General features: G+C 37.5%; 2 protein-coding genes across 3 annotated transcripts in view; both read left to right on the plus strand.

Annotated features, from left to right (window-relative positions):
* Nucleotides 1–221: 221 nt before the first annotated feature.
* The window catches only part of LOC134746017 (transmembrane protein 47), a 38,127-nt gene continuing 15,213 nt past the window's right edge, over nucleotides 222–23,135 (plus strand). The window contains exons 1-2 of one of the 2 annotated variants that reach the window (XM_063680184.1): nucleotides 222–375; nucleotides 1,403–1,462. In XM_063680184.1, the coding sequence (XP_063536254.1) occupies nucleotides 1,412–1,462 (51 nt within the window). In that variant the 5' untranslated portion in view covers nucleotides 222–375; nucleotides 1,403–1,411. Of the gene's footprint in view, nucleotides 376–1,402; nucleotides 1,463–9,094; nucleotides 9,368–23,135 lie in introns of those variants that run through there. The other variant, XM_063680183.1, reaches the window with a different exon arrangement.
* Nucleotides 2,769–3,673, plus strand: LOC134746015 (uncharacterized). The gene has a single exon (XM_063680182.1). The coding sequence runs from the start codon at nucleotides 2,803–2,805 to the stop codon at nucleotides 3,508–3,510; it is 708 nt and encodes a 235-aa protein (XP_063536252.1). The 5' UTR covers nucleotides 2,769–2,802; the 3' UTR covers nucleotides 3,511–3,673.

Raw genomic sequence — 23,135 nt, forward strand, 5'->3', positions numbered from 1 at the left:
TATATTTTTTTCAAAACTTTGATCATAGACAATCTAGAAAATGAAATGTCATTCTCTTCTGCAGCATTTGATCCTTCTGGATGATTCGGACCATCAGTGCGAGCAGTTGAAAAGGAATTTGTATGTATGCCTTCGCTTTGGACTACATTATTTGTTTCGGAATGTTGGTGAAACTGCTTTGTTTATATTGTCTGTGCTCTAATGATTGACAGTGAAGTGATTTCGGATTGGATGGATGCTGCATCTCGCGAGAAGAGATTTGTGTATTGTTTGCTTTGATTGTTTGATACCTACAGTCCTACATATTTTTGAAGATACAGTATTGTGAATATCCGCGTTAAATCTACATTGCTAATTTTAAAATAGCAAATCGATGTGAGTATTTTTTGCTATGATTTAGTGTTTGGTAACAAGCAATTACATTTGCGATGCACTAACCGTATTATTTTCTGTAAGCGACCTATATTTTTATCTCTTGATTTACATGTAGCATTCCGTTGTTATTAATTACACCTCATTTCTATTATACTATATATAGGATATACTGCATTTTGGTTCTTTGCATCATCAGCCAAGGCAAGCAAGTGATTCATAATGTGTATGTACTTTTGCAATATATTTATTGCATACAAAACATCAATTATTAGTATGCATCACTGATCCACATTGTATAATACACAGCATTGTAACTAACAATGCGCTGTTTAACAACATTATGTATGCATTTCCATTATTCAGTTATCACAACAAACATTGTCATGGTCAATGAAACCTTCAATTCTGTGTCACAGTGTTAACCTTATATGCAATTAAATGCATAGTTTGTATTAAAAAATGTTAATTTACGATTTGAGTAATATTTTAGTCTTTAATTTTGAAAGTAAAGTAATGGGCATAATATTTGTAATATAAATATTTCTTATTCTTATTCTTATTCTTATTTGCAAGTTATTTATTATGAGGTAGTTGAATTTAGACTGCATTATTTATTTTTGATAAAATTGCTAATGCTGCTGGTACACACTTGCACTTGGTGATTATTAATTTATTATTTTAAAAAATCCTGTAATATAAACTGAATAGGATGTTAGTAATATTCAACTTTGTTATAAATAATTTTCAAACAAAGTATAGGATTACTAGTAAAATGAAAGTAAATTCATATTTAGTAAAACATTTCTGATGACTTCCCATGAGTGCCACTACATATTGTACATGCATTGTTTTTCTTTAGTAATTTTTTAATATTCTGAATATTATAGGGAAAAATTGAAACTTCATCATTAAAATCCAATCAGTAGTTTATAACATTTGTTTATAACAGTTAATAATGTGTCAATAACAAAATCTGGATATAAAAATATGTTTTTTGCAAAATCAAATACTTTATATTTTTGTACAGGATACGAAAATGGCTTCGACTACAATGATCGAGACTGTGACTATCACAAGACCACTCAAGGTAAGTGTTAAATAATTACAAGTGTTAAATAAGTTTAAGGAGGCCTATTTATTTTATTTGTTTATTAACTTATGTTTTTGTCATGCCTAACTTTCAGTTATATGACAAAACATGTGTGATCTCCCATGTCTATGATTGTAAATACATAATAACTACATTGAAAATTCATTGTCCTACATATGGTTCAAAAATATTTACCCTATGGACTAGCTACAGGTGTTTTATTTATTTAGTTGTATAGCACAGGTACATAATATATAGGCCAACAATTAAAATTACAGCAAAATAATTATAAAGTCAGATGTTTATATTCATTGTGTTCAGCCATGCAGCGGCATGAGTTGTGAGATGTAGCAGGTCTTCTGGTGGTCCAGAGTATGAATGCAGAGGACAGCGCTGGATAATGTGTTCCATGGTTTGGGCCTCTTTACCATATTCACACAAGGCTGAGTCCTTCCATCCACACCTGTGCAAAAAGTAGTTGCAGTTGCCGTGTCCCTTTCTTAATCTGTTCAAGCGACACTATTGCTGTCTAGGAAGGTCAAGACCAGCAAGTCGACATGCTGGATTAATAACTCATCTACATTGGCAGCTATAGGCTATAGGTATGATACTGGTAATTATAAAGATATGTGTTTTGGTTACTTTTATCAATGTTTATTTGTATATTACCTATAACTATGTATATCATTATAAAATAATCTAATGGTACTGTTGATGTTTTTGTAAATATTTTTTTTATAATTTCAATATATGTATTTATTTTTCCCTTATTTATTTTTCTGCTGATTTACAATCCAATCCAGTTAACTAAATAATGTGATAAAATTCAACATTTGTTAACATCCCTATTATACCAGATATTGCTAGTTGAAACCTTAATTTGACTGTGAGCTAAATATGTAATTAACTAACTTAGTTTACTTTGATTGCTGATTAACTAAAATGTTTACCAGTTGTGTTAGGTACAGGTGCCTAACTAGTATTCAGATGAGCAGCTTATTATATTACGGCAACCATTATTCTGAATAATATTACTGGAGTGCATAATTAAGTTAACTACCTACGCTTCGTATTTTATTACTCCCCTTATCAGTTTATTATGTCACGTCTCACACGCGTCGTAGAATTATTCATGGCGCACTAAAGTAGCTACTGCAGCGAGCAGGTACTTAGATAACAAATGGATTAGTTGCGAGGGCTTATTTATTTAATATTGCCTCTCCTTGATCCAATTAAAAAAGCCTTTTACGTGTGCAATCTGCGAGAAAACCGTCAAGTGCGAAGCCGAGTATTGGATTAGTAACGCGGGAACGACGTTAGTGGAGCTAGGAGGCGTGATGCAGACACACGGCAACCTGATTGCGAGCTATTTGTGGCAACCGAGGGAGTTCGCCAGGCGGATACTCGGCGAGCGGCCTTCCCCTGTTCCTCCTACAAGAGAGCTCTGGCCTCCGCCGCAGCAGCCCATCAGCATCAGCACTCTACATGTCGCTTATCTCCAAGATGAACCCTACGCGAGACGGGCTTCGACACTCCCTCCACAACCATACGTACCAACAACAATCCCTTTTGAGTACGAACACGGACTTCGAGTGTGCACTGTGGGAACTAATACCGAACCCGCGCCGAATTTATTCGACAGGATGAGGCTTTTGCTCAAACGTAAACAGGATGATGTCGTTGTTGCTCACTCTACTGGCCGCCTTACCGCCGTCCGAGAAACCGCTATAGACGGAAAATATGAAGAAAATCCAGCTAGAAAAGCGTTCAACGGTATTAAAAAGGCACTCTCCGGTGCAAAGTACAAAATAGCTCCCGGATCGGAGGCCGTAGACAGCCCTAAGATATCATATGAGATGCCGAAACCGGGGGATAGAATGACAACGACCTTCGGAGCTAGAGATTCAAGGAGTTGGTGTAAGCTGCCTTCGAGAGCTGAGTGTCGGCGGCGACTACGTACTATAGGATACTGGTGCTCCCGTCGACCGCGCCGACCGCCACGAAGACAGTCGCATCCACCTCGGCTACAGATTACCCAGGTCTGATGAGCAGAAGATAGAAATGGTCTTGGAACTTTTCAGTAAAGTGTGCAGTAAACGTTCCTGCTACTACTTGTCACCATGGCTTATTGCTTATGGCTAAACAATTGTTTGTGTTGTAGCATGATTGAAGTTTAGTAGCGTTTGGCTAATAAATGTGTCTCGGTAATCTGTGTTTTGTTGGCGCGGGTGGGGCTCGGGGCGGGCGGGGCGCGGGCCGCGGCGGCGAGGGCGGGCGGCAGTCCCGTGTCAGGCGTCGAGTCGCCCGGTCCGCCCGCCCAGTGCCGAGCCCGCCCTGCGTACCCTCACAAAGCCGAGTCCCAGACACCCCTTCCTTATCTTTCCCGTCATAAACATACTGCATAGAAAACTGCACGGTAGCGTTATTGTTGTTCTCTTTGTGGTAAAGGTGGTTTGAGTGTTGAATCACTGAACCGACGCGATCCAATGCGCAAATCTCACGACAGAACTGGAAATTTTCTGGTGGATTTTTTCATCTACAATAATATATTATGTTCGATGTTTTTTTCAGATTGGATTTCGTTATTTTGTGAAACAAGAGAGATTTCGCTTTAAAATATTTCATTTTCACGACAGAATATAAGTTTCTTGTAGTTTTGTAGACTTAAGTCGTAAAAATACATGCTGATTGTTTTGTTTGTTAAAATTCAGCATCAACCTCAAAAAATACTGTAGCGACATACCTACATGAAGTCGAATTTCATACACCTAATTAATGTATAAATTCATTAGAAGCATTTACGATAATCACGTAGTTTAGATATAATAAAAACAGCGATCGTCTTACTTCTAATAAACCAGGGTTTCGCTATTATTGTCTATATTTTTAAAGTAAGGTATTCGTGGATGGATAGCTTGCTGTTTGTTAGGTAAAAGAAGAAAACCGGACAAGTGCGAGTCGGACTCGCCCACCGAGGGTTCCGTTCTTTTTAGTATTTGTTGTTATAGCGGCAACGGACATACATCATCTGTGAAAATGTTAACTGTCTAGCTATCACGGTTCATGAGATACAGCCTGGTGACAGACAGACGGACAGTGGAGTCTTAGTAATAGGGACCCGTTTTTGCCCTTTGGGTACGGAACCCTAAAAAACTATAACGGCATAAGAAGTGACGTACCGTCAACCGGGGTGAATAGGAACGGCTGTGGTGAATAGGGACAAAACTTAATTAAAATGTGATTTACTTGACATTTTTTTTTTAAATACCCACAAATGATACATTCGATTGAAAATAATAATAGATGTTGTATGATACAATTTGTGTGGGTAGTTATTAAGAAATTGTCAGGTAAATCAAATTTTAAGTTTTGTCCCTATTCACCACATCCATCCCTATTCACCCCGGTTGACGGTATCTTATATGTAGGTAATATGATAATTTAATATTATTATTTACTTAGTAACTTTTCCGTTACGTGAGTCTATGAACAATCACTGGGGCTCACTATACCCACAGAATTTGACTCTGAAAATGATGGCACAATTAATTATTTTAATGTAATTTATTTATTAAAAAAATACTTATGGTTAGGTATACAAAATTCGCCTTACTGGAGACAGCTTGACTAGGCGGGTGCTATAATATAACGGTGCCTTAAAAATTTTGTTCCAATTATTGTAGCGGTATGAAATAATCGGGGTTAAATCGTAAGATACAAAATTTGCAAATAAGCGCAGAGGGTACGACGATATCTCAATAAAGAACAGTTAATACAGTTACCAGATAGCGTACATAAGCAAAGAAAGCGAAACGGCTGATGCCTGATACACGTGAGACGAGAGACGGCATCGTTTCACTTTCATCGACGGACGTTCCGAGACAGTGCTTATATGTACAAAAATATAATGGCCGGCAGTCATGCCACGCGTCATTCACAAGCTTGCTTCCTGTCTAAAGCAGTGGTTCCTAACCTTTTTAGTACTGTGACCCCTTTGACTAACTAGGGAACTCGATTTTACCCCTCCTCCATAATCATTAATATTCTTTCTTACAGATAGGTACCCCCGTAAAATGTCAGTTTTACCCCCAGGTTAGGAACCGCTGGTCTAAAGCTTTCTTCTCATGTGCTCCGTATTTGTTATATTACGTTCCCACGTACTTATCTACATGTCTACGAGCTGGCGGTAGATTCAATACGTTCAATAACATGCATGCATAGAAAATCTGTGTCAGTTATGTGATTCAATATACAGATTGATTCACAAAAGCTGCAGATTAGAGAGCTCGACAGTTAATTGCCTACGTGAAGCATTTCTATCAACATAAATAAGTCTAAGAAAGTCGCCAAGTACGAGCTTTACCTCTTAGAGATCTTGTTCGATTCGGGATACATTATCGATACAGTCACTAATAGTCGATACTCTATCTAATGGGCCAGCAAACGTTTAAAAAAGAGCCAGCCACAGGAGAAATAAGTAAAAATCTTTAGTTTCTAAAGTTTTAAAGAGCCTCAAATATTAATTGGAATTAGATTAGCTGGAAGAGATCCCGAATAGTCTATTTCTGTAAATTGTATATGAAACTATGTTTTTTTGCACAATTAAAATAAGTGCAAATTACCGTCTTAATGCCTTAAGGCTGTGTTATGTACAATAAAGTGATTACGATTACTAATTGATCTGTCTACATTGTCATTTTCGGGGTATTAAAAGGGCCGCTAAGGCTAATAATGTAATGTAACCCAAATGAGCCGGATGCGGCTTGCGGGCCGTGGTTTGGTGGTCTATCTTGACACACTCGCGACTTGAAATATTTGGTTATTCATAAAAACCAACTATCCATCAGAAACTATACTCGTAATTTACCTATACACTACATTTTTACCGAATTCATAAGGATTATTAACGGTTGACACTGCTAAAAGCTCGAATCGACCAGACCAATAACGATCGAAGACATTTTTTACGTAAACAAAATGTAGACGTAATGTTACGAGCATCGCCCGGAAGTTCGGAAGCGCGCTGCATTCATAAATGCTGCTATGTAAACAGTTTTCTTTAAGAAATCTTTTAATTGTATCAGTTCAAACAAATGAAGGCTTAGAATAGTCAAATCGTTTGTTTATTTAGCTGAGCTGACTACCGAGCGGATGGTTCTTTTATTGAAATATCTACTTGTATACAAACGAAGCAGATCGAAGGGATAACTTCCAGTCAACCTTATACATTGATAAGCTAGCGTGCTTAACAGACATATAAAAAACAATAAGATAAAAAAAAACAAAGTAAAACATTAGCACGACACAATTCGTCGCAACTGAAATAATTGTCATGGAACTTACAAAAACGCCTATATTGCTCCTACAACATTTTGGCAACGCAACTTTGTCACGACATTCGTATTTTTTCATCGCGCGTTCGTGTTTTATTCCAATATTGGTATCGCTAGGGTAATTTTTGTCCAGCGCAGCGGCGATGTGACGCCACGGGCGACCTCATTCGGTGGCCAGCCTTCCCCCACAACACGTGTGCTCCTTTCTGTGACCTAAATTTCTAGGAAAGTCGTGCGGAAAGGGTGGCTAAGCTGCCAGTTATTTAACCTATGTACTTACAGTTACGGTCCAACTCACAAACTTTGTTTTGTGGCTTTGCAATAAGGTGAAAATATGTCAGATACATGTTTATCTCAGTACCTCTACAATAAAGACCGTATCGCTAATTATGGGTCTACTTAGCCGGTTTTTTGGTACTATATTTTTATTTAAATGTGAAAAAATTACATATGTGCTTAATTAATGCTTTAATAAGGTACACATTTCGTCCTGGGAGCTCGACGTATGCGTGTTCTGGAGCATATGGTTTGGACAAAATTTACCCAATCCTCCCGAGTAGGTAACAATAACGATTGTGGACAAATATACTACAAGAAAATTTACGGTTTACGAACAAGACGATATTACACAAAAAAACGTACTATGTAAACAGCAATTACACATGATTCGTAAAGCGAAATATCTGGGCATACTTGGAGTGTAATAATTTCTTTTAGTTTAAAAAAGTTTTGGATCTGTGCATGGTGGCCTTTTAAAGAATATGGCATGTTTATATTATAGAGTATCCAATATAACTATCATGGAACGTTTCTATCGACCTGCTCTTGCCATGGTTCAACGCCATGAATGTCCATTGTCTTTGGTTTTTGGTAGATTCTTTTCGCTGTCTCCGCTTAACATGCGTCATTACTTCATTAGCATGGCAAACATTCTCATTGTAGCAAAAATATACATATTATTTTAATGCGAGTAACGAGTGCATGTTTCACATATTTGGAATATGAAGATATAGATTTAGATAGTCAATGTACTTAGTGTAACCGTCTAACTAAATCGTCTTACGATAATTGAATTGAAGTAAATGCCCGATAATTAATAGCTCGTGTGACTCGTGTCGTGTGAATAAAGAGGTAACTTTTACACAAAATAGGTTTAAGAAAAGTCGCATCTATATCGAAAGAATTAAGGATAGAAATCAAATGTTTTGGTAAAAATATCAAACTAATGGTTCTTCTTCCACTACTAATGGAACTTCAATAAAGAGTTGTCGACATAAAACTGATTGCACCGGTGTCAACATCTATAACAATGTTTTCAAAGCTTCCTGGGCTTTCTTTTTATTGGTATCATCAATCACCTTTCAATCAGTGATTTACTTAACCCAGGCCGCATTTTTCTGTTGTGCCTGGCTCAATTGACAGAGACAAATTAAGTTCTATCGCTCAACGGCTTTCGTGGGCCACGTCGGCTGTGATACGGAAGATACTAATGGACTGTATTGTCCCTTTCGTTTTGCATAATCCTGAATTATGGCTTTGAATTTAGAAGTAAATAACTTTATTGGGTATTCGATCAGAAGACTAAACTTTGCTTTGATATATTGGACACGAGTTGAGTTGTTCTTGTTTTAGGACGGGTTGTTTGAAACCCGCTGCAATCTTATTGTTACGTCCAATTGTAAATTATGGGAACTTAGACGTAGCTATTTGTATTGGATAGGAGCTGCCGATGCTGCTCAATATTGTTAGTGCAAACTGTACACAAGCTCGCAATTACAGACGGCGTAAGGCGACTATATAGCTTAGAACCAATATGTGCTTAACTGTAATCGCTAGACATGGGTGGCGTAGCGTGAAACATAAGCTGTCCCTCGCTACTCCGAGATCCGTATTCTGTACCCTAAGGGACAAATTACGTATTTGTCAAACATAAGTAACATTACCTTACATAGAGGCATCACTAAATTACTATCATGCGCCGCCTTAGTTAGACAGGTCTGTAAGAATGAATTCTATTAGGCACGCGTTTTTCCTCGTCTCCATCTCTTCCTTTGTCAGATAATCGATTACAAATTGTTATTGTTTAAAATTTTAATCAGGCAACAAGGCCCATATTACAAATACCCTATAGACTAACATACACATATATTTTATAAACATAATACTTATGTGACAAAACGGCAATATCAGACCTTTCCATCCTGATCCATGAAATTAATTTAACTATCACCGCTATTTAGTGTCAGAAGCGTTAAGCTGGGCGCCGCGTAGACCCTACTGTAACAATCCACTTATTTATCCCTTTACCAGCTTGATTTTTGTGATTGATAAATAAACCCCGAACAGTTGTGTCCAAGGTGTTGTGAATAGCAAGTGGTTGTGTAATGTGTTGAGCTGACTGCCCGTTGGGTGTAGCGGAGTGGCGGGTCGGTAGCGCTTCATGCAGGGGCGCGCGGCTGCAGGCCCGGGCGGGCTCCGCTCCAACCTGCGCGCCCTCCCGCCGGTGCTGCCGCCGCCGCCCCAGTTCGCGACCGACCAGGAAGCGATGCCGGCCAACCAGATAGCCCAGGTGCCACACTAAACTGACCATTGGTAGCAATTACAATTTCGCGTTAAGAACTACCGAGATTTGCTGTGAAACATTCTAGCACTTCCTTCGACGTGTCATTAATTGACAATTGACATGACTAGTTGCTATGACTGTTGTCTATCTGTTTCTTATTTTTAAAATTAGACAGATAATAAGGTTTAACAGGTCATTTAGATACACATGGAAGATACACATGGAAGCGCTGGTGGCCTAGCGGTAAGGTAAGAGCGTGCGAATTTCAATCTGGAGGTCGCGGGTTCAAACCTCGGCTCGCAGTGCTCGCACCAAAGAGTTTTTCGGAACTTATGTAAGAACTATCATCAGATATTTACCAGTTGCTTTTCGGTGAAGGAAAACATCGTGAGTAAACCGGACCGGCCTAGTTTTCCCTCTGGGTTGGAAGGTCAGATGGCAGTCGCTTTCGTAAAAACTAGTGCCTAGTGCCTACGTCAATTCTTGGGATTAGTTGTCAAGCGGAAGTGGAAAATGCCGAGATAACGCGAGGAAGAAGAAAAAGGAAGACAAAGGCTCCAAAATTGTACCTTGTGGTACCTACTCCGAGCATTATAGCCATCACTTGACTCAGTTCCGTTAACAACCACTTGATGGGTTTTCTTTTATTAAGTAAGTCAACAAGGGTTTCAGTCGACATACCGTTTTTATACGTCTCAAAAATGATTATTGTTGGACGGGGAATGTCTTTATAACCTTGACCACAAAGGACTTGAGTACAGTAAACTTGATGTAAGGCCTGAGTGGACGCTCGAGATGGGAGTGCAGCGGGGCGGGGCGTGCGGCGTGCATGTTAAATAAATGCAAATGTATAGGAGCGGCCTTAGTGCACTCAGGCCTTACACTAAGTGTACGCGAAAGTTTTAAATTTTATACCTACTTATTATTTAAAAAAATAACACTCGCACACCTCCTACAGGAGCTTGGAGCATTTGGTGCAACGCGACCCATAGATTGAAAAACACTGCCTTAAGGGGTAATGGGGCAGCGTAATAAGTTTATAAGGAAGGTTTATATTTGCGTAAGTTTGAAATTGTTGCTAGACTTCTTACGGGTCTCCAAACTTATACCTATTAGCGTTGTCGTGTCCCGTGTTGGTCCCGTGTGTCTGATGGGGTGCACCTATGGCACTAGTTAGTATTTTCACATCCCTTAATAGTTTGAAAACGAAAACCTATGATGTATCGTTATCTACTATCCTTTTCTGTGTTGTGTGTGTATTACATTTATATCCTTGTAAGGTGTATGTACTGTTGCACGTGCCAAAACGTACGTAGATATGTGAATATAGGTATTTTCCACGGTAACCGAACTACGAAAATGTGTACCCTAATATGATCGTGTAATTAATTTAACAAAGCACGGATGAACGGAAGTAACCACCCGGGATTTTAGCAGTCTTATTATATTATTATTTGATTTGTTAGACAGAATGACGTTACAAAGAATAATCCGCGGATAATATTTCCACCGAAACACTTATGTGATGTTCTGCACACTCGGAGGAAATACTACAGGGGTACACATCATCGTAGTGATGATGTGTATCTTTCCAAATAAAAGTACCTAATACGGCTTTACGGGAGGGACGAGGCAGCACACATAGATATAAGAAAAAAAAATACGCACAATATAAAACTTTCTCTCATTATTACACACCCATACTAAAACCATGCACTAATTAATAATTGACACAGTAATGTAAACAACACACAATATTGATATAATAATATCAAATAAATAATTCGCTTAAATTACACACAAGTTACACATAAAACGTCAAAATCTTTATCCCGCCAATGATTTTCTCATCACGCGCCTAAACGATTTCAAGACTGCGTTTTATAAACAGTTAGGTATAGCTATAGGTAGATAGGTACCCTTAGCTGAGACTTGATAGAGGGGAATAAATATGAAAGGCGTGTCTCTTAGTATTTACTCAATCTGCACATGACTCAGCCAAGAGAATAAGAGTATTTGCTTGAAGAGTTTAGTGGAGAACTGATTGGAGTCGGGGTGAGGATTGACAGGATTGTTTATTGGGTATATATTTGACATTGTAGTTAAGATCGTAAAATGCATAATCTATATAAGGAAAGATAGGTAGAACGAAAGAGAGTATATATGAATGAATGGTTAATTGTATGAAGAATAGCCTATTGATTAGTTTTTAGTAATTTAAATGGCAAAGAAACATATTAAGGCCAGGTACCTTAGTTACGCCTACTTTTGCTACGTACATTATTGATGCGATTTTTGGATAGGTGCTTAGATGTCTCCAAACAGTCATTAGGCGTGTTATAAGTATGTCTAATGACTTCTTAATTAACTTTAGTGGTTCTCTATTCTATTTGTATTCTTATTCTGTGTAAGTCTGATAATGTCATGGAATTAACTGTCCTGTTTTATAACTTTGATTAATTTCCTACGTTGCTTCTTTTAATATGTTTCTGTGGCTTTACTAACAATCTCTTCGTTTTAAAACACACGCGCCTTGAACAGGTTTTTGTGATTTTCACAAAGGAAAATATACAATCAGTCTGTAAAGTAGGTGAAGCAGAGAAATAATGACATTGTTATATCGAATGTTCAGCAGGTACAGACAAGTATTAAAAACACGTTACATTTACCGTACAAAATCGTGTAATTTTATTCCTTAAGTTTTATATATAGGACGTCAGTGAGCAGATGTAGGGCCTCTACCGACCTTGCAACATATTGCATGTGATTTTAGATAATTACCGGCTAAGAAGGTGCAACGAATTCAATCGATAGATCAAATACCGCATTCCATTTTTTTTATCTGTAATACCTAGTCGGCTCATAAGTTCTGTCACTGGCCTTTAAAATTTAAATTTGGAACTCCTAAAACAAAAACTGTTCTGCATTTGAATTTCGAATCTTTATTAAATATTTGAGTAGTATAATTTTGCAATTTTCTGTTTTCTTCAACATGGAGTGGACGCTTAAAGATAGCCGTACCGCAATAATTGCACTATATCGTTGTGGTCACTCGCCGACTAAAATTTTTAAGCTACTTGAAAATTTAAAATTCTCTCTAAGATTTGTGTATCGTACCATAGAAAGATACAGTGAGGTCTCTAGTTTAAATGACAAGAAAAGAAGCGGTCGTCCGCGTACAGCTAGGACTCCAGCGGTTGTACAAGCAATTAGGGCACGCATTGCCAGAAATCCCGCTAGGAAACAAAAAGTTATGGCCCTCCAGATGGGTTTTAGCAAAAACACGGTGAAAAGAGTGCTTAATCAAGACCTGAGACTTCGTGCTTATAAACGAAAAACTGGCCATCTTCTCAATGGTCGGCTTAAAGCTTTAAGGCTTAAAAGATCTAAAGCTTTATTGAAGAAGTACGCTAAAAATAAGCACCGTTGTATACTGTTTTCGGACGAGAAAATTTTTGACATAGAAGAAAACTGTAATAAACAAAATGATAGAGTGTACGCTCGCAATAGCAAAGAAGCGTCTAATAGCATTCCCCGTATTCAAAGAGGTCATCACCCTTCATCTGTGATGGTTTGGCTGGGAGTTTCTTATGCGGGCGTCACTAGTATGCATTTTTGTGAGAAAGGAGTAAAAACTAGTGCCAAAGTGTACCAAGACACGGTGTTGACTAATATTGTGAAACCACTATCCCATACGATGTTTCTAAACCAGCATTGGGTTTTCCAGCAGGACTCTGCTCCAGCCCATAAGGCAAAGTCTACACAAGCCTGGCTCGCCTCCAATAAAATCGACTTTATACGGCATGAAGATTGGCCCTCCTCTAGCCCAGATCTTAATCCTTTAGACTATAAAATATGGCAGTATTTAGAGGAAAAGGTGTGCTCAAAACCTCATGCAAATCTAGACTCGCTGAAAAAATCTCTTGCTACGGCAGTGGCCAATATCGACATGAAAGTGGTGCGTGAATCCATTGACGACTGGCCACGAAGACTTCAAGCCTGTGTAGATAATTATGGCGGTCATTTTGAATAAATGTTATACATTTAGATTCTCTAGTTTATAAGCTTTCAAACGCTGTACAAATTATACGGATTAACCTAAACTTTTGATTTTATTTGATACTATGTATATGACAGAACTTATGAGCCGACTAGGTATAAGGTTTGTAGAGGCCCTAAATACATGTTAAAAAAATTCTCATTTAAGGACATTCATATAGTCTAACCCGTTCGTATAAAAATACCGCAAATCGATGTACAGGTTAGCCGTTTGGCACGCACAAACTAGAGAGAGATTTTATGATTAATATGTACCGTATCTGCAGTATAGTTCCATAAGTCTCGTGAAATAGGTATTGAAGTAGAACTGTGTCACTTTGTAAAATTGAAAAATTAAAAAAAAAATTGTTAATGATATTATTTTCAAAATTGCTTTCTTGGGGTTAGACATGAGGATATTATGTATCATTTGTGGTATATTGTACAAAAAAAATAAGCCATATCGTGTCTGGAGGAGCCCAAACTTGGTATGTTTCGAAAATTCTTTTTGTTTTAATAAAAAAAAAATGCCCGAAATGTAATGATGTGATATATTTTTAGAATCGCCTCAAAAAGCCCTTTCGTAAGATACCACACACGATAGGTTTTGGATTATTTTTTTTCCATACAAAAAAAATATTTTACCACCCCCCCAGCGAAATTTTTTTAGGAACTGCGGGTCAAAAATTTTGTTTTGACCTCTAGTATGCGTGTGCCAAACGGCTAACCTGTACATAGATTTGCGGTATTCCTTTGAAATTGGGGTCGAGCGGCTTCCGCTAATAATTAGTCGATGAGTGGAGAATATTTAAACAGCAATGTTCAGTCAGTTCAGTAGGTAGAGCCATATGATATTTTTTTATTCAAGGGTCGGAACATGTTATTATTCAACCAATGATCATGTTCTCTTACGAGCATGAACGTTTGCGACATATAACAATTCACGTGTCTGTGGTAACGGCGGCGAGCATGTCATTGTAGGAAGTTGCAATACACGAAAGTTTGCCGAGGGTAGCTTACCGTTGGAGTTTGTGCCTATTCCGACTTACCTTTGTGTTCCTGGGTAGTGTGACCCAAATGTACTCGCTATTATTTACTGAGATTTAGAGCGCACTAACTTGAATTTAATGCTGCGGTTGCTGCCTTAGAGAAGTGCAGGCCGAATATTCCCATTGCGCTCTGAGCTTGAGTCGAATGGTTATTCGAGTCTGTGTAGTGTGTAGGTGTGACCACGAAACCTGGGACACGAGATTTGTTGGAAGCGAGTGTTAGAAGCATGGAACCAATTAGGACGCAATCATGTCGCATCGTAGCTTCGTAACGTGATAAAGACAAGGCATCTGTAGAGACGACTACAATTTTTATGTTGGTAAAGTTCATGGTGCGTAAATCTAAGACGAAATTCAGGAAGCCTGGATAGCATCCGTTTTCATCGCTCATGTTTAGATTGAAGTGATTGAGTCAATCAATCAATCAATCAATGTCAAAAACACGTGTCAAAAATTACAATACAAATAAAATTAAAAATACACAACACCCTAAATTAAATAACAAAATCACATATTCAAAAATAAAATTAAGTTAAGAGTTAAGATTTATAAAAGGTTTCAAACTAACCACTCAGCATATTTTGCAACACTTTTAAGTTTAAAGTGCACATCGTAAAACTGTGCAATTTTATAGTAGGTAATAAAGACAAGGATATTGGATAAATTTTTGTATTAAATAAATGTTTTGGCTGAAAATAAATCTAAATCGTTTGTGACTCCTTTATAACTATCAGATGGGTAGTAATTGCAATATCTTACTTATCATTTTATCGACATATACTCGTGACTATTTTTTCTTTGATGCTATTCCTGGTATCATTTTATCTGTCAATCTCATGTCAATTTAGTTCGCCTAATTCTGGAGGCAAGATGATCACGCTCGGCGTAGAAAAAAAGATAAGATAACATGCGTGGATTGCGTGGGCCCAAAGTTTCAACCAAGGGCCTGACACTCTTTGACAGAGAAAGATAGTCTTATTGCGATTCCTATAAGAGGAAAGAGAAAATAGTGCCATGCTTTGTCTTTATCACCGACCGGGCATTTTTTCATGGTCGGGTTATGGCATCATAGCAAGGAGGCGATGGCTTAATACCGAAATTTATAAGAGTGAAAGAGAAAAAGGCTTTTTTTGGAGGTTCGACTCTCCTTACTTCACTCCAAAGCAATTGTAGTATTACTCCTGACATTGTTTCAACTGTTTCAAGTCACTGCGGCTATGGCTGAAGCGGAATTGGATTTTTCCAAGCTTCATGAAGGAGCTTTGTTTATTTCTGGCTTTGTATTGTTTTATCTATTGTGATCTCTATTCTTTAGTACTTCTATTGTGTTGTATTTGCAATATGTACTTACTTATGTCTATTTCCTTGGCATGCTCAGCAGTTGTTAGTCTAAATAAATCGGGACTATTGTCTGACATGTCAAATTAGTTTCCTTTTTCGAACTGTCAAAACAATGACGTAATGGTCAAAAGAGAATGGTAGTTTGAACTTTAGCACAATCTAATCTAACAGAATTTAATAAGCTTTAATGTTGCCCTACACCATATTTTCATAGAGAACGTATATTTAGAGTAAAACGCAAATTTCTCCAGGATGGTACACATTTTCCAAGATGGCTGGGATTCCTCGAGGTCCCCAAATGTCAAATAGTGTGGACATGAAAAAGAGACCTTTAATTAACATACATACCAAATTTCATATCTTTGGAAGGATTTCGAGGTGAGACTTAATCCGATTGTGCTATTGAAGTTCTTTCCGATTTACTTTATTTTTAGGGTAAAAACCCTATTACTAAGACTTCGCTGTCCGTCCGTCTGTCACTAGGCTGTATCTCATGAACCGTGATAGCTAGACAGTGGAAATTTTCACAGATGATGTATTTCTGTTGTCGCTATAACAACAACTAAAAACAGAATAATATAAATATTTAAATGGGGCTCCCATACAACAAACGTGATTTTTTTTGCTGTTTTTTCCCGTAATGGTACGGAACCCTTCGTGCGCGAGTCCGACTCGCACTTGGCCGGTTTTTTTAGGTATATTTTTATAGGATAATTTTGCACTTAACCTATCTAGTCCCAATAAGCTAAGTTCAATACGGCTTGTGTATATATATTTTTTTATTTGAAGTTTCCTCCGAGTATTCGGGAGAAGTGGAGGAAAAAAAGTCGGAAAGCACCAAAGTAGTAGCTCAGGACGTAACCTGGAAAAACGCTAGATGAAAGGGAGTAGGAGAGAGGGACTACTGTGTATAATTTTACTTTGTTTCGGCCCTCTACGTTTTGGTACACATGATCCAATTTGTTTCGCAGGTCCAATTACAAAGCGGATATCTCGAAGCGGAAGCTTTTGAATCGTTTGATGTTGAAATATGTTTTTCCCCTCACTAGCTCGGAAAGTTGTCTTTTATCCTTTAACCTCTAGCCGCCCAAAGACCTATAAAAAGGTCTCCTGTTCCGTTCTAATTTGAATCTTTGTTTTGACAAATCAAAATTGCATTTGTCTTGGCAAATTTTGACGTCTGGGCGGCTAGAGGTCAAGCGGGAAAAACCCATTTTATCCACTAGTGGGGAAAGTAATTTGACCTTGGATGGAACGTTAAACACGTAGCTTAGTAGCTTGACAGATAATAAAACGTAAAACGCTCATATTAATGATTCGTTTGATATTAATTATCATCAAACAAATGGTTTGAGAATCTAATAAAAAATACCAAATTTAGCTTTATTTAATGATTTTATGTCATAAACCTTAAAGTTCCATAAGAAACGTTTGTTTTTTAATAATGATGTTAAATATAATTCTGAACGCACAAGTTGAGTCGATGCAATTTCAAAACGCATCATTGACATTTCATACGTCAGAAATGTCAACATTGTCAACAAAATTTTTACTTAAAAACGTCTCACGTAAAAATACAGAATTTCCAGAGTTTTTTGTTATAATATCGTATAAAAATGAGTGATTTCAGTGATGAAGATGATCTCGCTATAGTGGGGTGAAAAGCTTTGTGTTACACACGGGTGCAAATGTATTTTACTTCTCGTGTGTTGAAACACTCGCTACGCTCAGGATTCTATTTTAGATTCACCTATAGAATCCTTTCGCTTGCTCGTGTATCAATTCCACACTCGCGGGTAAAATACAACTTTGCACCCTTGTATAAAAAATAACTATTATTCTGTTTTTAGAATTTGTTGTTATAGCGGCAACAGAAATACATCATCTGTAAAATTTTCAACATAACTTCCTTTTAGATAATTTTGAATTTCGTTTTGTCGCATTGACAATCAGTCGCTCTCGGTTCATATGACACTCGGAATGCTATTCCTAATTTATTTTATTTGTTATTATAGTTTTTCGATTATGTTATACAATGATTTACCAAATATTTTACTGAATCAAATACACAATGTAAACAACACTCTTTAAACGGCCAATTTGTTTCCATTATCCCTTTAAATCCATCAAATGTTAATGAGGGGCACAACCAAAAGACCGACTTCATTTGAAGTTCAAATCAAGCGTTGAATATTCCGTGCTTTGTTCCATTATTGATGCAAATTCTGCAGGTTGGCGGGCCGAGCCCCATTTTTCTAGGTTAATGTATTCTCATAAAATTCAAAAGCGCTTCATTCCGTTCGGATTTACGAACTGCTAGTATGTACGTAACTTGGAACATGAAAGTTCAACTAGCGTGTGAGGAGCATGGTAATTAGAGGTGGTAACTAATAACAAGCTGTGATGGTAATGAGAGAATAAACACGGTATATGACTGAATAAGCATTTTTCTAAGTTGCTGTATGTTCTTTTAATATCCATAGCGTTCCATTAGGCGCGGAGTACGTTTATACGTTTCAACAAGTTCACCTAGCAAGTGAGCAGCATGGTAATGAGAAAGCGGGAAATAGAAAAAATGGTAGGTAATGAGATCGGTACCACCTATATACCTTAATCAAAGTGTACCTAAGCTTACCAGTAGATAAAGCTTCAACAATTCAACACTTCAACAGTGATACTTATAGTTTGAGACGACAGATGGTTTTAGTACATTTAATTTTATGCAAAAAATAATCGATATAAACATCATAAGTATCGTAACATGCCGCCTAATAATATGTGCCATTTCAACCAAAAGGGTACTTATTGTCGCTTGTCAGTAAGGCGCTATTTCCATATAGCTTCAATTAGAAATCAACCTTATCAACAAGCGAAGCGTTTTGATTGAAAACGTCACATATGATAGAATAAAGGTAGACAATTTTACAACTAAAAAAAGTTCAATTTGATTTGAATCGAGCCTTGCATCCAAAGCACGGACCTATCGACTGAATTGAATTTCTGGAGGATATTTCGAATAAACTTGGTATACCTACATAAGTTTACCTATGTATACGCCGTACGGATACATTAGTCGCAATATCCATTGTTTATGTTTTTCTTGGAAGTAACAACAATAATGCTTCTTCAGGTTACCCATTTACCACGATCACTTTCTAAAAGTTCACACGATAGGTTCGATTTGATGTATACCCGTCAATTGAGGATATACGCCTATGAGAAGAACATATTGTCGCATACGGTCCCATATTGGGATACCCTCCTCCAATTGAGGGGGGAATTAAATCTTCTCGAGGCAGTTTTAGGGTTGAAGCCGGTGTAGCTTTATTTGACGTTCATAAGCGCATTGTAATATGCCTGCTTAAATAATAAACTATATTTATCATAAAAGTATTCCCAATTGAAATAGACTGGAAATATACCTTTATCTAACCCAATATTACTCGTAGTTTCATAAATCATATCGTAATCCAGACTTTATTTGTCGCTCCGATTGACCCTTCCCATTTGCCAGGAAGACTGCACGTGGACGGTTCCTTTATAATCCAATGAATGAAATCTCTCTCGCTGACACACGTTTCCGGCGATTCTATATTGTGATTGCTCTTTATAAACAGCCCAATGTATCACCCTTCCAATGAACCATCTGTTCTGAAACAAAGTGCTATGAAATCATTTAAATAAGACTTCAGGAGAAGCTGCAGCAAGCTCGAGTGAACGCAAATGCAGTTATCACATCATTGTAAACTTTGTTGAAGTGTTAAATGAGGATCAGTTTACGTGAGACAGACACCCTTTTCGGAGACGTGGGGCTCAAGAGCGGCGGGGCGCTAACAGCTGATGCCGCGACTCCCGGTCCGACGCTCGATCGATGACCACTCCCCTCACCCCGAGATACCCACCTCACTTTCCCGCTTTCTTTCCCTCAGTACGTGCTGGGGAATTACTTCAACCGCTTACCGAGTGAGACTTTTGACACGAATCAGCCTAAACGTATTCTCCTGTTACGCAAAGTTGTTACGAAGCACACTTACACAGGTTTGCTTGTGCGTTGGATTCTTAAAGAAACGGAAATACACGGCCCTGTGTTCGGATTCGTACTTGCTTCTTATTTGCACCCCAGCCGTGATGGATGACGAGTCTTATGCGACGTCACAGAAACACTACTCCTTTCTCTTTGATGACGTTCATTACTTTGCGATGGAGGTTTCCTTTTGTCTCCGTCTCCTTTTCATATTTGAGTAATCATTCATCGCGTATAAGCACTATTTCTGTGCGTAGCGCTTATTCAATAAAGCTGCCCTTGTCCTACCTACTGACAACAAAAAATAATTCTTTTTCATCAGAGGAGATAGGCAGACTTGGTACTGAAAAGATTAGAAAAACCTCCAAATGAAATTTACCACTGGGTGTTAAGTGCCTTAAAAGATAAGTAATTAAAATTAACGCCTTTGAAGTTAGTGAGTTTTTCCAGTGTTCCAACCTTTCAAGAACAAAGCCAAAGGAACATTTTAATCGTCTGAGTAATTTTAATTTGTTATTCGGCACAGTTTTTTTCTGGTTTCGGCCGGTCGGAAATTATAACATATTCGTAGATGGGTACTATTTTTATAATTCGTAGAGTAGATACCTACAATCCGTATTTGGGATTGAGCTTTTGTTTTATTGCGTACCCCGTAGATATCTTTTAGATGTATGATCGGCAAATTGAATCGGTTTGGATTATACATGGCGTTCTAACAACTTCTTTTACCTGGTTTACAAATAAAACGCTTTGATTATAGTAGTCGCATTACAGTAGGAAAACAGTTTGGCAATTTAATTGCGATCCTGATCTGCGGATGTTTTCCAGATTTTAAATGGAAACAGCCATCAAAGGAGACTGCAGAAAAGGCAAAGGCAAATCCTGGGTCGTTTACTTAAAACTAGTGGATTTAACTGTGGTAGCTGTAGAAATCTTACGGTTTGTGCCCTGGTATACCTACACTATTCGGAATTTCATTACTTTTCTAGATTGCATGGAATGGGAAGCGTTGCTCTGCACAATAATTGTTTGCACCACTAAAGCGTAAAAGCCGACCACATTTATTAAGTAAATGTTTATTAGTTTTTGAAAAGAAAATGTTTTTGACGGTTTTTGTAGAAATACGGTCTACAAAAATGCCTATGTATGTAAAGCCGTTTGCAAAACTAAAACTGTATAAGCTGAAATAAACACATGACACATGACGTATTGGCAACACAAGTTGATAATAGGTTTGTTTGTTTGCTCACATTTGTCGAATTGACATCAAGTATTGATGTTTGTAGTGGTGATACAAAGACGTATCGTTTGTCATATCACATCTAACGATTATGAATATTAATGAATGGTTATATATATTTTATAGTATTTAAGTTCATTGTTTATTTATCTATAGTTGGTTGGAATACCTGGAACGTTGTTTAATGTCTATGTTATCTGTTTTAAGCGTGTGACAAATACTAGAAGCAGAGGCTCTCTGTATTCTTATTTGACATGTTTTGCTCTATTACCTTTCTTAATTATAACTAGAGTAAGTATTTAGAAAGTTCCCCTAGTATTGTCGATGCTCAGCGTGACCTACCTCAAACCTCAACACGCGCCTATCCCCCAAGCGAGCTTTAAAATTGGATTCTGTAATATCTGTCTACCTTTCCAATTACAAAACGAATGGCTGCCGGTACGTACGTGCGCTGCGTCACTATTTTAGCGGTTTCGGTGGCCTAGCCAAAAGTATAGTCACTGAAAAAAGTAGACGAATAGGTATATCAGGTATCTGTGATCATTTGTTTTGCGCTGTCATGTGCTCATGTGTTTTTTTTTTTGTGAAAATTTGTAGGTACTGTATGTTGGCATTATTTGTTAAACATCCATTAAAGTGCAATATGACATTGATAATGTATTGAAAATACGTCATATGACATTATATGTATAGGCGTGTCGTTAGTTCGGTATCTAGGTAAAAAAAAACAATGAGTTGAGGCACAGAATAAGTAATAGTAATAGTATTATCATAGTTGAGGTTATGCTTATGCTTCTTTGGACTGAATGGACTTTAAAGCCAAATTTTCTTATAAGTTGTATGATAAAAGTCTGAGTAAAATTTTCCTCTATTCCACAGGAAAGATGCCCGCTCTCCGGAACGTTTTATTGACCCATCTCGGCATTACATAGTAAAAACTTTTATGGAGAGTAGTTAGTGTTAGCTATTATTATTGTACCGTATCTAACCCTAAGTTTTGGCGCACGAGAGCAGAATATGCATCATTACTCGATTACAGCTCCCATTTCACGTCAAAGCATTGTTATAAATGGAGCCGGCGTTATCCGAGCGTGCCACTACTCCTAGTTTAATCAGGGCGTTACAAAGCGCCATTATATACTGCGAGTATGAAATATGTCCAATTGTAGTGGAGTTTATTGTTTATAATTGTAACAGAAGCAGAAACCGCATTTGCGTATTAAAACCGTCATATCGCCGCTATTAGTTTGCTAGGTCCCTTTTACCTATATATGATACGAGTATTAAGTATAGTACAAAATTTGCATGCAATTACGTCATACGATACTCCAAAGTGTTTAATACGATTCTCGCATTCAATTTGTTTGCGCAAAGATATTCAATTGTTAAATTCTACGTGTTACAAAGTAGTGGTGTAGTTTACAGGCGAGGAAGAGAAACTCGTACCATGTAGATAAACCCTTTACTGTGGGTGTGGTGTGTGTCCCAGCAATAATTATTTCATACTAGCTTTTGCCCGCGACTTCGTCTGCATTCTGCTTTTTATCGATTCCCCATACAAACTTCCACCCCCCTTTTCACCCCCTTAAAGGATGACTTCTGGGATAAAAACTACCCTATGTCCTTCGTCGGGACTCAAACTATCTCTATACCAAATTTCAACTAAATCGGTTCAGCGTTTTAAGCGTGACGAGGTAACAGACAGACAGACACACTTTCGCGTTTATAATATTAGTATGGATTTTCTGTTTAACGTTCTACGCCGGAGGCACGCGTGTGGCCGTTAAAATTAAATAACACTAAAGGAAAGGCTGTTACAGGCTTTATTGTATTTATGTAATTTGAGGTTGTAAATAGCACGCAAAAATTGTCGTTATTGTTGGTTTTGGACTTTGGTCAATTCATTAATTCTTTAGTAGTCTCTTACTTAGTAGTAAGAAAGTTATTTCATGCGATTATCTAAAAACACTGATGTGTTCTTAGCACTGTATAAAACGTTTCCAAATACTATGAAAACTACGAATAGATATTACTTTTCTCAGGCAAAACGTTTTGTTCAGCTAAATCAGTGTCGTAATTTGG

Source organism: Cydia strobilella, chromosome 12 (assembly GCF_947568885.1).
Source record: "Cydia strobilella chromosome 12, ilCydStro3.1, whole genome shotgun sequence".
Lineage (NCBI taxonomy): Eukaryota > Metazoa > Arthropoda > Insecta > Lepidoptera > Tortricidae > Cydia > Cydia strobilella.

Coding starts and splice junctions, on each gene's coding strand:
- LOC134746015 (XM_063680182.1), top strand. CDS start 2,803: ATGCAGACACACGGCAACCTGATTGCGAGCTATTTGTGGCAACCGAGG.